Raw genomic sequence first — 16254 nt, 5'->3', positions numbered from 1 at the left:
ATATTTGGAATAGGTACTGTACTTATATTCTCTATAACTAAAAACAACTCTATTTTTGTTTTTAGTACATTACTATTTTTTAATATTTTAAACAACAAGCTACTATAACAAATATTGATTAATAAAAATATTAATTACATTTATTTTTTTAATTTTATTTTTTTGATTTCCAGAATTATAAAATCTATTTATTTCGAGTTGAAAAATATTGAATTTTCTATAATAAAAACATGGTAAAAAGTTTGGCATATTAATATATCTTACAATAGAAAATTTTGACCAATGATAAGCATAAAAAAATGTAGCCGAACTTAATATGCGTATCCCATTGGTCACACTAACTTACATGCGCATTCATCTTCCAGCTGTTAATGTCAACGTCGAATAGTCACAGACCGTCAATGCTTAGTTTAAATTGTCTTTCTTTTCTTCGCTTAGCTGCACGTGTAGACGCTGTCAACTTGCTTAGCATCGCATAAAACTATTAGGTATTAATTAATTTCATAAATTACGCCAATAAAGTTACTTCAACAATATTATTTCTAAAGAATCACGTAATACGGGAATACGGGTAATTTCTTGAAAATAAAAGTAGAAAAAAGTGAAGTGAAGTAAAAAATATAACTGTAATGCAATGATTTAGTCTATTAAAATCACTTTGAAGTCGACACGAGTTGTTCACGTGCAATATTAAATGGAATTTTTATAACTACTTAGGTCTAACCTATCAACACAATGCCGTCAGACGCAAAGAAACGTGCGCAACAAAAGAAAAAGGAACAGGCAAGTAATAGGAACAAAAAGCCTGTGGCGAGAGTAACTAATGAGGAGACGAATGGATCAACCAACGGTACTAAAGAAGACCGAGAGTTGACCGCTGAAGGTAACATTCAACTTATTTTTTTTAATATAATTACGATCATTCAATAATGTTAAGATTTAATTTACTAAACAAAAGTGCTAGTTATGACTATCATTAATACTACATCCTATTTTAAATTGAATATCATTAATCATGAAATAAAATAATAAACATGCTACAATTTAAATCCTTTATTTTGGTAATAAAACTAATTTCATTAAGACATATATATTTACTACTACAAAAAATTGAGTTTGTCCTTGACATAAACTTTATTTTCAGAGGCATTATGCTTAAAGTTAGAAGCTGAAGCGAAAATGAATTCAGAAGCACGGTCTTGTACTGGCTCCCTTGCTGTGCATCCTCGTTCAAGAGATATAAAGATTGCCAATTTTTCAATTACTTTCTATGGTAGTGAATTGCTTCAGGATACTTTACTTGAACTCAATTGTGGTCGAAGATATGGCCTCGTTGGACTTAATGGATGTGGTAGGTACCTAGATGTTTGTATATATTACATGCTAAAGAAATAAGATCAATGCTAATGATCATGTTTTATAAACACTTATGCAAAATTAATTAATATTTAATCTGTGATATGGAACTTTAACTACAATTTATTTGTTCGTGTAATTTCCCTTGAACAGAAATATATAAACTATATTGAAGAGTAAACATGTTATAAAATGTAATAAGTTTTGGGTATAAATATTCAATTTTATATATCTAATATGTTCCCGAAAAAACAATATGTTGATTTAAACTAAGTAAAAAGTGGATTTCTAAATTTATTAACATTTTAAATCTAAGTCTAAATTATGCAATTATATAAAAACAATACATTACAACAATTTAATTATATAGCAATCATATTATCTTTTATACTTTGCAAAAAAGTTTTTTATAAATTTTAAACATCACGAAATAATTTAAACACAACAAAACAAAAAATATAATCAATTGTATAAAATACTTTCTACAATTGGATAATGGAACAATCTAACTCTTCAATATAAAGGCAGAAAGTGTAGTAACACTCTAATTGCTACTAAAATATTTATGACAGCAATAAGTCAAACAAGTGGAATGAAACGTCTGCTCATGACATGTACAGAATTATTTCTTTAAATATTCACAGTACTTTGAAGTTTCTACAAAGTTCCGTCAATTATGAAAATTGATTTATCAAGGACATAATTGAGAGTTGTATTCATTGATTATACAATTTAATTATACCTATTAATAGTTACACATTTTTGTTTTTACCTTTTTTGTGGTTTGTATAAAATATATAAATGGTTAAAAATGACTTCAAATACATTTGTTTCTGTTATTTAATAAAATAATTATATTTTTAATAGCTGAATGAAAGCATTTGCGAAATTCCTTATCTTCAATTCAGTATCTATTTTATGCTTTTTATTCTAAATTCAAAGCTTTTGATTTCTAAGAACTGTGATGTGAAAATGGTAATAAAAAAACTTTTATTTCATTTTACAATGTGTTGCAGTCACAATTGCGAATTCTTTGTGTAAAAGTTGCGAAAGAAAGTTGTCACTATTGACCTGATAATAGTTTTTATTTTTCATTTTCATGCTTGCTTGAACACAATACTTTTAAAGCGTAGAGTTTATATCTTTTGTGTGTCATATTAAATACATAAAAAACAAAACTATTTTATATTTAATATATTTTGTGACTATTGATTATTTTTATTGTTTGTTGTATTTGCATTGACTTTTATATATTAGCATAAAAAACAAAGTTTGAGAATTTGATTTCATGAAGTAGAAGTGTAAAAGTTGCTAAAGCACCGATAATAAATGTTAGCGATATTAAGCATTTTTACGTTATTATTTACTTATTTATATTTTTTTTTATCATAGGAAAGTCATCTTTATTGTCCGCGCTGGGACGCCGTGAAGTGCCTATACCGCAACACATTGATATTTTTCATTTGACTCGGGAAATGCCCGCTTCTGATAAAACTGCCTTGCAGTGTGTAATGGAGGTGGATGAAGAACGGATTCAATTAGAAAAACTCGCTGAGGAATTAGCTCAAAGTGAAGACGACGGTAAGGACTTTAAGCATACCCCTATTGGCATTGTGGATAACCGAACCTACATAAATAAGCCGAGATGGCCCTGTGGTAAGAACGCGTGAATCTTAACCGATGATCGTGGGTTCAAACCCGGGCAAGCACCACTGAATTTTCATGTGCTTAATTTGTGATTATAATTCATCTCGTGCTTTACGGTGAAGGAAAACATCGTGAGGAAACCTGCATGTGTCTAATTTCACTGAAATTCTGCCACATGTGAATTCTACCAACCCGCATTGGAGCAGCGTGGTGGAATAAGCTCCAAACCTTCTCCTTAAAAAGAGGAGAGGAGGCCTTTAGCCCAGCAGTGGGACATTCACAGGCTGTTACGGAACCTACATACATATAAAACTAAGGTGAACCACCTTTGTCCTTGTATAAAGATCAAAACACTTCAAAATTGATACAGTCTAATCAATACGAGTATGAAAAAAAACAAATGCAATTGATTTACTTCGACCAACTTTTGGATTTTTGTTATGGTATTGTGAAAAATGATTTAATAATATTTATTTACCTATCTTGTGAACTAGTCGATTTTATTTGCTTAGAAATATGTACTCTCAATAGATATATTATATTGATATATACAGATAATTTCAAAGTCCAAAGTCTATACTTATGAAACTGTTTATTTCATATCACAACGAGGCAACCTCCCTACGTAATTGTGCAACAAGAGCTTAAATAAAACTAATTGAAACTTGTTAAAGTTAAAACGCATTGTAGTGATCAAAGAAAAAAAAACCAACATATAATATTATTCAAAAAAACATTTAAACACAATATTGATTTTATTTATTACATTGATAATTTAAAAATTAGATTTTCTTACATTTTTGATAGCTATAGTCTGTGGTCTCGTTTTTTTAAAAATAATTCGATATATTCAAATATTTATCCTTATAAAATATTTTATTATATACATGCAGATAACAAAAAAAAAACAAATATAAACAAGAAACTACGTTTTCACAAATTGATCATGAACATATGCAATTTCAACAGAGGCTCAAGAGCAATTGCTGGACGTGTACGATCGTTTGGACGAATTGAGCGCGGACACGGCCGAGGCACGCGCCGCTAACATTCTGCACGGTCTCGGTTTCACAAAAGAGATGCAGCAGAAAGCTACTAAAGACTTTTCTGGAGGTAAAATGAAGACAATCGTCATTATCATTGTCTATTGATATGTTAATCATGACATCGTAAATAATATATAAATAGTTACTATAAACATTATATAGCACTAAAGTTACACATGGATTTTATTATATATTCCTTCAGCAATGAATTTGACATTAGAATACAAATCATTGTGTAACTATACAACGTTTAATAGTAAGTAAATTCATATAGAATAACCATATATCCATAATCCAAAAAGAATGGAGATATCAGATATATTGAACACATTTGTATATTAATTTGGATTCACTCAAGCTATTACCAATCGATTGGTATTATATAATTTGATGTTAACAATGCGTTATCAGGTTGGCGTATGCGTATAGCGTTAGCACGCGCGCTGTACGTGAAGCCGCACTTGTTGCTGCTGGACGAGCCGACCAATCACCTCGATCTCGACGCCTGCGTCTGGCTCGAAGAGGAACTAAAGCAGTTTGTATTTTTCTTAACTATAACTACCGTCGCGGTTTCCTGCGTAGAAAGCGTTTATATATTTATGTTTACATTTTCTTCGCGAAAAGTTAGTCTTGTCGCAACGACGTATATGATCTTATTACTGATAGGTCTTGGTGTGCTGTGTGCTAATAATAATAATAATATGTCGTTTGTGATTGTGCAGCTGATACCGCTCCCCTCCCCCCAAATTTCCTTGATTATTACGTTTACAACCACGCTCTCCAATTTTCAAGCTTACGCTGCAAGGAGACAGAATTTAACTTTTTATGTATGTAGATTATTTATTAATCCACAAACGAATAATAAATTCGTGAGTAGGAGTAAAAGAAAATATGGGTTGAGGTACCGAGGTACTGGGTACAAACCCCGGGTCGGGTAAAACGGTAATGGAGGTTTTCTCTAGATAAATTCTCAGTAGCGTCCAGGAGTCTGGATATTGGCGGTGTACACACTAACGTGCTCAGGAAAGCACGTAAATCCGTGGGCCCTGCATCTGAATTCTTTCCGGTCGTTTCGGATTATGAGATTGAGGGAAAAGAGCGTGCACTTGTGTGTTGCGAACGCACTTGTGTCCTATGATATGCCATGCATAGTTGGCTACTCTTTTTTGAGAATGGCAGCCGTGGCAGAAATTGTTCAGAATGACATCAAGTATGGGAAATAACGTTTTCATAAGAATAATGTTATTCTTATGAAAACGATAATTGTAGTGTTGTGTTAGGGTCTGATTTAACGTTTTAGCCGAACCGGGCAAACAATAATAATATAATAATGACACCTTAATACTTATAAGCATGTTATTCCAATTATGGTCCAATTTTTAATTAATAAAATAAGGACCGGCCATCATTTCGGCCCGTATGTATCTAATATTTGTTCGAACCGTTTAATATTTACAAATTTTAATTGACAAAGGCTTCAAAAAGAATATACCAAATTTCACGAGTATTCAGTATGTTTGTCCAAGAATTTCTCATAAATTTCTAATCGAATAGGAATAATTCTTTTTTTATCGATTTATGTATCTTTCAATTTAAAAACGGTTAATTTCATTAAAAGCGGTTCAGTAGCTTAAAATATATGGAACAGAATTTTATATGAAAACCGTTTATATTTATGTAGTTGTCGTGATGAACAATGAAAGGCATGTTTGACCAGGAGTTTACATGAATGAAAAAAAAAAACAAAAGTATTCATTGATTTGTTTTTTTTTTTTTTAAGTTATTATTTAAATTACCTCTATAATAAACACAGTTACTACTATGCACAACGACAAAACGATTAAGTCATTATTATAAAATAAGCAAATCAAATTTAAGCACTTTTTTTCTGATAAAATTAAACTCGATCCAGTAACTAAAATGATTTTCTTCGCATTCAAATTTATTTAAAATCTTCTGATAATTTTATACTGTTGTATACTAATATCCGAACCTAGTTAGGGTATTCCTTAATATGTATTATATTGCAAACACTATTATTACTATCGATAATAACTACTTCTCTCAACGTGGGTAGAGGTTTTCCCATGAAACAAACGAAATGAAACAGTTTATCAGTTGAGAAATGTGAATTCGTTAATAAAATCAGAAAAATCTCGATATATCGGTATTTATATACCAGAATAATTATTTATGCCTCCATTAAGTACAAAATTCATAAAGATATTTTTAAATTTAATAGGTCTTAACGTTGTTGTCGCTCCGGACATTTGCCCGTCAATCATTATTAGTATCTAAACATCCCCTCTAATTCACACCAACCCCCGCCTCAGACCCTCGCCTCATGTTGCGCCTATTTGACAGATATCAATAATCAAATATTGCTTTATTCTACCAATCTGTCTAAATAACAATAAGTGATTAATTTCCAAACTTTTTATATTTCATTGCAATAATAAGTTTTTTTTTAATATGTCACTACTATAAAATTATTTTATATATACAAGACTTTGTTTTATAGATACAAGCGAATCTTGGTACTCATATCCCACTCTCAGGATTTCCTGAACGGTGTGTGCACGAATATCATTCACATGAGCAAGAGAAGGCTCAAATACTACACAGGTAACTATGAAGCATTTGTGCGCACGCGTATGGAACTACTCGAAAACCAGATGAAACAGTACAACTGGGAACAAGACCAGATCGCGCATATGAAGGTGTTTTTCTCATGCTTTTACTATATTTATATATATGTATGTATAAACATATATTATAAAATATATTTATAACAATGTTCTGATCAATTCTTGGACTGCACTTTTAATTGATATGAACTTTGTATAAAACTAATACAAGCATTATAAGCGAAATGCTTATTTGTGCTCTATATTATGTTTCTAGCATATAACGTGGGATTCATGTGAGTAAAAAATAAAAATAGATAATAAATATCAAATGAAACTAATTTTATATGTATTTATTTTTAATAGAACTATATCGCGCGGTTTGGTCACGGTTCCGCGAAGCTGGCCCGCCAGGCTCAGTCCAAGGAGAAGACGCTGGCAAAGATGGTCGCCCAAGGTCTAACTGAAAAAGTGATCGATGACAAAATACTGAACTTCTACTTTCCCTCCTGTGGAAAGGTTCCACCCCCCGTTATTATGGTTCAGGTTTGTACATTTTTATTAATATATTTTACTATGTGTTAATATATGTATATAACAGTAACAGCCTGTAAATGTCCCACTGCTGGGCTAAGGCCTCCTCTCCCTTTTTTGAGGAGAAGGTTTGGAGCTTATTCCACCACGCTGCTCCAGTGCGGGTTGGTAGAATACACATGTGGCAGAATTTCGATGAAATTAGACACATGCAGGTTTCCTCACGATGTTTTTCTTCACCGAAAAGCACGAGATGAATTATAAACAGAAATTAAGCACATGTAAATTCAGAGGTGCTCGCCCGGGTTTGAACCCACGTTCATCGGTTAAGATTCACGCGTTCTTACCACTGGGCCATCTCGACTTTAATATATGTATTATATGACTTTTAATATATGTATATGATATACACTAATAGATTAGATTTTGTCTGAACTGAGGTAATAAATATTTAATTGTTTCAGAACGTATCGTTTAGGTATACGGATAGTGGACCCTGGATTTACAAAAATCTCGAGTTTGGTATCGATCTAGATACTCGGCTCGCTCTTGTGGGACCCAATGGTGCCGGCAAGTCGACGTTACTCAAATTACTCTACGGAGATGTGAGTACAAGTTGAACTATTCTATTAAATTGTATACCTCGTTTCAATCAAAGGATTTAAGGTCAGCAAAGCTTAGATTCACATAGTCCATGCGATTTGATAATAGTTCTTCTATATTGTACACTACAAAGTGATTTATTAACTTGATTAAAATCTATTTATTGATAATTCAAGATTATTCAACTTAACTACGTATATCCACTTGAAGTATACTTTTAAATTTCCGATAAAAACTCCTCTGAACTTCAAAACGTCATTTTTCCCTGAATCCATAATGAATTCCATAGATTATTTCAGATCAAGATCAATGATATGACATCATTTCATTGTCAAATTGTTTATTTGTTTTAACTCTTGGAATAGGCTATACATGTTATATATATGTCGCGGATTCAAATGGATTGCCATTTAAATGGACGCCATTGTCGTCAAACATGTTGATTTTATTAAATCAGTCCGTGCGCACGTCCGATGCTGGCGCTGTCCTGAGACCAAGTGACCAAGAGTGTCACTCGACAAACGATCACACTCACTACACACAGATACACCACTACATTTCCATACTTCCATCAGTCGGCTCCACAATAAAATAGGCATATAAAATATAAGTCATACGTCAAACACATTGTATGGTGTTGCTATTCTAATAAAATAAGTGACGTCGTATACAAGCTTAAATTTATTATCTCTAATATATATATATATATATGACTTAAAACGTACAATCATATATATATATATATATATATATATATATATATATATATATATATATATATATGATTGTATGTTTTAAGTCATATCATTATATAGTTATTCGTTTAACTTAATAATAATACAAGACAAATGTAAATCATATTATACAAGTAATGTGATGTTAATAAAACATTTATTTTCAGCTCGTACCGTCAACGGGTATGATTCGTAAAAACTCTCACTTGAGAATCGGTCGTTACCATCAGCACCTGCACGAGTTGCTTGATCTCGACCTTTCTCCGTTGGATTATATGCTCAAGGAGTTTCCGGAGGTACGGGAGAGAGAGGAGATGAGAAAAATCATTGGACGTTATGGATTAACCGGCAGACAACAGGTAAATAAGCTTGCTTTCAATTGTTTGTCTATATTTTTTTCCTAACTATGATCTGCAATTTGTATTTGTTTATTATATGACCTAACAAAATCCACATGTCACCTCGGATCTTCTTCTTCTGCCTAGCGTTTTCCCGGCCTAGTAACGCCAGGGTCCACATGTCACCTCGGATATACATTATATTTCATTGAGTCTGAAAACAATTAACAGAAAACAATGACATTCAATTTAAACTAGTAACATCCTTATTAATATTATAAATGTGAAAGTGCGTCTGTTTGTTTGTTTATTTCTATGTTGTAACGCTTTCACGTCTTAACTATCCAACCAATTATCATGAATGTTTGCATACACGTTGTGAGGAGAACAGTTGAGAGCAAAGGATCCTCACACCTTTTCCCTTCACACGCTGCCGAAGTCGCGAGCGGAAACTATTTTAATATTATAAAATATTTATAAAAATAAATACGATAAATTTAAAATGTGTGTTTGAGTCTAGTAATCTATTTCGGATTTTAACAAATAAAATAATAATGAGTCGTGTGGTTTAAGTAGAGTAGAATGAAACCACCTTATTTAATAGATTTTGTTTATAGTACGTAACGAACGCTCGTATCGTAAGTAGGGAATCAGACAGTATAAGCATTCCCAAAAAGAGTTGGCTTTAGACATGTGGCCAATTGAATAAGAGCAAGTGATTGGTTATAATTAATCCAATAAACCTTTGACAGGTGTGTCCGATGCGTCAGCTATCCGACGGGCAGCGATGTCGCGTCGTGTTCGCTTGGCTCGCGTGGCAGACCCCGCATCTATTGTTGATGGACGAACCTACTAACCATCTCGACATGGAGACGATCGACGCTCTCGCGGATGCTATCAATGATTTCGACGGTGGTATGGTATTAGTCAGCCACGACTTCAGACTGATCAATCAGGTGACCTTCATTTTATTATTTATACCCGTCTGTACATTATAAGTAACCCAAATATTTAAGTATAAATATTTTTTTTTTATCGTTTTTGCACTAAGTTTTGTGTAATGTAATTATTATTCTCAGGTGGCGGAAGAAATTTGGATCTGCGAAAACGGTACCGTCACGAAATGGCAAGGAGGTATTCTCAAATACAAGGACCATCTGAAATCGAAAATTCTACAAGATAATGCAGATAATGCTGCCAAATTTCGCAAATAAAGCAATAAATAGTTAATAAATAATTAGTTATAATAGTGTTCATGTAACAGCCGTCTTAAACACCTTAATAAAGTTAAGCTTCTTTCAAATCAACACTTCTAGAGATGATAGATTTTCTTGTCTTTTTAGATTGTATGCATAAAATTGTGAAATTTACCACAAGTATTTAATGCTTAATATACATATTTTTTAAACAGAGCTCTCTGATTTTACTGATCCTTATATTGACATCTTGTAAGAATCATTTTTTTTCTTACTTTTTAATATTATCATATATGTCACTTTTATAATATTTTTAAAGCTTAGTTACCTACATAGGTATATACATATACTATCACAAATGTTCACGGGTTTATTCACAAATGTCACCCAATATATGCTAGTGTTTTTGTAACTAAATATAAATTATTTTAAATAAGTTCCTTTATTTTATTTGCACGTTTTTATTTATTTATATTTATTAAAATAATAATAATAATGATTTCATATTGAGTTAAAAAAAATGAGAAGCAGGAAATTATTTTGATCTTGGACAAGATAAAATTTAATATAATTTATCATATAAAATATATAGTTAGCTTTTATATATGTACATTCATATCATTACGCTATCTGTTGAACAGCTGCTCGCCTTCATTTTTGCCTTTTTTTAATTAAAATAAAATGGTTACCATTTATTTGTTCGCGCTCAGTTTGCCTGTGGGGAGTTGCTGTTTTTATCAATAGACATTATTTTCTTGCTAATTATCTAACATCAAGACGATCGATTGCCGACTGATTCGGAAAATCTCGTGCCTCAGCTTCCATGCACGTTGCAATGCGTAAATCGATAGTTATATAAAAAATAAGATATAGTGGAATTCTTCACCTTAAACAATTCAAACACAAGGCCCTACTACTTTGTATCGATTAAAATTAATTCATTTAAAATATTTAGAAATCGTGGAATCTATTGCCGGACCTCAAGACCTCCTAATTAAATACAAGACAAACTATCAGCGCACGCACTCACGACTATTATTTTCAGAACGGTCGTCTTAGCGCGAATAATATAATCATGGAAATTAGTTATAGTAGGGCTTTTCTGTGAGAAAAAAAAAATTCGAAACTAACCGCAGAAAATTGTGAAATATTAGAAAATGATATGCGACATTCACCATAATAAGTCGGTTGTCAACATTTCACAGGTGAGTTATTAATTTAGTTCTTACAGAATAGCTCTGTTGGTCGTCCTTTAATAATTAATATATAGTACTCTTGTACGGTGTACATGTTGGTCTAGTGTGTCGCGTCACAATAAGGATGCGCTGTTTACACTTTTGCCTATTGTTCATTCGGCATTGGAAGTTTGATAAGGATATAATTTATACGTAGTAACTACATACCTATTGTAGTCGCCTATCGACACAATCTGTCGTATTATCATCGAAATGCGATTTAAAGTTAAGTTGGTGAAATTACTCTTTCTAACTTTAAACAGGGCTGATATTAATTTTATGTAGATATTGTTGTCATCGAACAATTGATACGTCTTATCTTTATGTATAAATAAAACTGAATGTTTGTTTTTTTAAAACCTAGACTTGATTTAGGTATTGTGTAACCTGGGAAGGTTTTCGGCCGAAAAATTACTTGCATTTTTCATTATGTTTGTCCTTCAGTATAAATGTTTTATGTAGATTATTCTACCCGTGCGAAGTTAGCTGTTTTGTTGTAATAAAGAATTCAAGTACCTATCTAGTTTTATCCTATTTTATAACCATCGGAAAGAAATATTACGTGGAAATCCTTGGGGGAGGCCTTTGTCCAGCAGTGGACGTCTTTCGGCTGGTGATGTGGAAAGAAATATTGTAATCACTGTTTGAAAAATCTTCATTATTAAATATTAATGCTCACAATATTTCCATCGTGACAAAATATGCCAACACCATAAGGAGAACTATTTTTCATTGCGCATTAAATATACTGTTATGTACAAGTTTGTGTAGTATATGCGAAAAGTTATCTGCGGAATCGCGGCACACATAAGTAGATTGATGTGTATAAAAATATTTTAGATTAGATTACAGATATTTATTTTAAATTAGGCGTTATCGCAAAACAAAAACTTAAGCTTAATAAAAAATATTTTGGTTGTGGTAAAAAAAACCTATATTTTATACGAAAAAAGAGGTTGCTGGGACAACTTCTATAAGAGGTCCGTCTTATAATGTGCGATGGTTGAACGCAGAGTTGCTACTCGCATATAGAAGCCGTAAACAGAACCCTTAGAAGTTCACACATACTTATGGGAGGCGTTACCTTTGTGTTTGCCGGTCACTTTCGCCAAACGCTTCCTGTTGTGCCAAGAACGCAGTATAGATATACATTTTCAGTCCGTCTAAAGTCGTCTCATTTATGGAGTTCTTTACAATCTTAAGAACAAAAGAGCCCACTTAGGTAGCAGTATTACGCATTTCTTTTATTACAAGGACATGACGGAAAAATAAATTAACAAGATAGCGAGATTAAGAATGAGTTAACTTTAAATAATAAATATAATATATTTATATTAAACAAAATATATTTATTAAATAAATTAATTTATAATCATAACTAGCCATTAAACTTCTTTATTTCATTAATTCTAATTTTGAACATTTAAAAGTATGCCATCCGTCTTTTATAAGTTTCTGTCAATCTGAATTATCATCCCATATTTTGAGAGTAAAATTAAATTATCGTGTCAATATTTAAAGAAAATACGATATATAACATTGACACGTGCTACGGTGATGATATTTGAAAGTGAATAAATATAAAATACTTACAACATGTCTAAAGAAAAAAAAGAGGGGGGTAAGGCTGACACTAGTGCTTTCCTAAAAGATTTTATCGCAGGTGGTGTATCAGCCGCTGTATCAAAAACTGCAATGGCGCCCATGGAGAGGGTGAAGTTAATATTGCAAGTGCAACACGTGTCGAAACAGATAGCTGAGGATAAAAGATATAAAGGTATATTAAATACATTTACAAATCTTACACATGCGTATCGCCAAGTGTATAAATAAAATATTATATTACTTTTAGGTATTATTGACGCATTTATTCGCATACCGAAAGAGCAGGGTATCGGATCACTTTGGCGTGGGAATTTAGCCAATGTTATTCGATATTTTCCCACACAAGCATTGAATTTTGCGTTTAAGGATGTATACAAAAAAATATTTCTTGAAGGTGTTGACAAAAACACCCATTTCTGGAAATATTTTGCGGGCAATTTAGCCTCTGGTGGGGCAGCGGGCGCAACGTCCTTGTGCTTCGTTTATCCTTTAGATTTTGCTCGAACCAGGTATGTAAGACAATTTAATTATTTTAAAGGACATTAAATTAGTACGATGTATAAAAATAATATTTATATTTTAAGATTAGCTGCAGACGTCGGTAAAGGCAAAGCAAAAGAATTTAATGGCCTAGTTGATTGTTTGATGAAAACGATAAAAACAGATGGACCCTTGGGCTGGTATAGAGGATTTGTGGTATCCGTACAGGGCATTATAATTTATCGCGCGACGTATTTTGGATTATTTGATACTGCTCGGGGCATGTTGGTCGATCCGAAAAATACTTCAATATTCTTCACTTGGCTTATAGCACAGGTATTTTTTTTTGAATTATATTAAGAAAATGCGTTTAAGGAGACAACACATCTATCATTAGAGCATTTCTTATATTATTATTATTTAAATTTAATTCATTATGCAAAATTACGACTCGGATTTTGAAGTTTGGATACAATAACTTAATTTATATTCAAGATATGCGAGACGAAAAGAAACTTCATCATCAGTAATACAAGAAAAAAGGAGGTAGAATAGTTTTCGGTTCTCATGCGACAATGTCACTCAGACTTAAGACTGGTGTACATAAAGCCAGCTGCTGGTATATTTGCTTGCCGATCAAGATTCCAAAATTTAATTATGATATAAATTTTTGCCAATCAACGGATTCGATTACTGTCTAGGAATACAGTTGAAACTAGGGGCTATTAACTATTAATTTGTTTTAGATTTGATAATTTAGATTTGAAAAATCCGTCTATTAAAGAGAAAAAGTTCACAATCATAAAGTACCTACTTTTTTTAAATATCCAAACTTTCATGCTTATAATCAAAACGTTCATTATTAAAACAATGAAACTAAACTATTAAACTAATAAAACTAACTAAACTTCTAGTAATGAAGTAACCAATAGGTGTCTAGGTATCTTTTTTAATTTTTTACATTACATTTTATCTTTTGGCGCTTGGCATTTAAAGAATATTTTTTGTCGGAATTATTCATCGATACGAGTATAATTAACGTTCTAAAATTATAAATACTTAAAAAAAATACAGTAGCTGATAGCGAAAACTTTACTCTCCATGTATTAAAAAGTTAAAACTCTAAGCATGTATTAAAAAGTTTTTAGAGCATAAAATTAAAATAATGCCCAAATTTCTATTCTACAATATACTGGAAAGGTGTTCAAATTTCATTACAATAAACAAAATTAAAGAACTACACGTCGTATTTCTATTTTTATAACAACGAAAAAAATGAAATTAATATAATCAGCCATAGCATATACAATTCACCAGCAGCTTCGTCTAAGTCATATTCAAAAATCCATTTAAACGGGATAAAAAGGCGAAAATATGTTCATTATGTTAAATTTTAGCTGTGATAAAGTTTGAAGAAGTAACAAATATTCACAACAAACACATATTTTTTTGTGTTTTTAGACAGTGACTACAATTGCGGGTATTACATCATATCCTTTGGATACTGTGAGGCGGCGAATGATGATGCAGTCGGGTCGCCCTGTGCACGAGCGTCAGTACAAAAGTACTCTACACTGCTGGGCTACTATCTTCCGCACAGAAGGGCCTGGCGCGTTCTTTAAGGGCGCTTTCTCTAATGTTTTGAGGGGTGCCGGTGGTGCCTTCGTCTTGGTGCTATATGATGAAATTAAAAAACTACTATGAATCAGTTATATGTCAACTGTAACTACATAATATTATAGAGGTAGAGGTCATGAGCTGAACATGTTGAATATAATTGATTTGTGCATTAGTCGATTTATAGATGAGACGTGGTAAAATTTAGAATGTATATTTTATATTTAAAGAATTTTATAGTGTCATGTGGTTTATAAATTAAATTCTTTTAATTAATATGTTTTTTAATAAGTTTAACTAAATTTGCCTTTTAAAGATATCTGATGTATGAATATAGCATTAAAGGGAGTAAAGTCACAATAGATTTGATTAGTTTGAATTTTTCTGGTTCTTGTGATTAATTCTCAGAGTAAATTTTAGACTTTTGACTCTTACATTTAATTTATCCAAATAAAGTTAATAAATCGTTTTTTGGGCAAGGTTCCTATAGTCGGCGGAGGTTTCCGTCTTCGACAATGCCATGTTGCTGAAGGAGATAATTTCTAACACTGTTTTAGAATTCCAAACTGGAGAATCAAATGTGTGCATAGAGGTTAATTTAGTGACCCAATCCCTTAACAGAAACATCTATGTCAGATATATTCTTTACCAAGACTGGTGGTCGTATAAAAGGGTTGTCTAAAATACTAACTATTGCACCGGGAGCAAGTATAGTTGCGGAACAAGATGTACATTTTTTTTTTATATGTCCGGGATGGCAAATGACTACTCCACCTGATGGTAAGTGGTAGTAGAGTCCAATGGCGACGACGGCAAGTACAGTCGGGAAGAATGTTCTGTACTAGCCGTCACCGCCTTGCCGGCCCGCAAGATGCCTCTTCACGCCTCGTTTGAAGGAACCCTGGTAAGGAATTCCATTTTTTGGTAGTGCGACAAAGAAAGGAGTTGCCAAATTTCTTTGTGCGCGATGGAATTGATGTCACAGTTAGGCGGTGACATCGAGAACCAGCTCACGTGGACTTAAGAAGGAAGGGGGAAGCAGGAATTAGAGAGAATAATTCCTCAGAGCACTCTCCGTGATACAGTCGATAGAAAGCGCTCAGTGCTGCTATCTCGCGACGCAATTGTAAAGGTTCAAGGGTGTTTGTGACCTTTACGTCGCCAATAATGCGTACTGCACGTCGCTGCAACCGGTCCAAGGCCTCCAGTAGGTACTTAGCGGAGCCATCCCAAAGG

The 16254-nt window shown here is 32.5% G+C and overlaps 1 protein-coding gene across 2 annotated transcripts; it reads left to right on the top strand.

The window, feature by feature from the left end:
• The first annotated feature begins 723 nt into the window (after positions 1–723).
• On the top strand, positions 724–15117 carry LOC126780441 (ADP,ATP carrier protein 1). Of its 2 annotated transcripts, XM_050504921.1 has the most exons (11): positions 724–883; positions 1145–1351; positions 2749–2937; positions 3973–4116; positions 4461–4584; positions 6571–6769; positions 7043–7222; positions 7675–7815; positions 8715–8906; positions 9638–9841; positions 9965–10296. In XM_050504921.1, the coding sequence occupies exons 1-11, from the start codon at positions 736–738 to the stop codon at positions 10097–10099; spliced, it is 1863 nt and encodes a 620-aa protein (XP_050360878.1). In that variant the 5' UTR covers positions 724–735; the 3' UTR covers positions 10100–10296. The 2 variants fall into 2 exon arrangements, with proteins under 2 accessions (XP_050360878.1, XP_050360879.1); XM_050504922.1 differs by lacking the exons at positions 724–883; positions 1145–1351; positions 2749–2937; ... (5 more) ...; positions 9638–9841; positions 9965–10296 and adding exons at positions 12954–13093; positions 13169–13430; positions 13506–13737; positions 14863–15117 and having other exon boundaries at positions 8721–8833.
• Positions 15118–16254: the final 1137 nt, after the last annotated feature.

This window comes from Nymphalis io, chromosome Z, assembly GCF_905147045.1.
Source record: "Nymphalis io chromosome Z, ilAglIoxx1.1, whole genome shotgun sequence".
In the NCBI taxonomy this organism is placed as follows: domain Eukaryota; kingdom Metazoa; phylum Arthropoda; class Insecta; order Lepidoptera; family Nymphalidae; genus Nymphalis; species Nymphalis io.
This window is presented reverse-complemented; position numbering and strand designations above follow the sequence as displayed.

Coding starts and splice junctions, on each gene's coding strand:
- LOC126780441 (XM_050504921.1), top strand. CDS start 736: ATGCCGTCAGACGCAAAGAAACGTGCGCAACAAAAGAAAAAGGAACAG. Junction 6,770..7,042: donor ACCAGATCGCGCATATGAAG/GTGTTTTTCTCA, acceptor TATTTTTAATAG/AACTATATCGCGCGGTTTGG. Junction 7,223..7,674: donor CCCCCGTTATTATGGTTCAG/GTTTGTACATTT, acceptor TAATTGTTTCAG/AACGTATCGTTTAGGTATAC.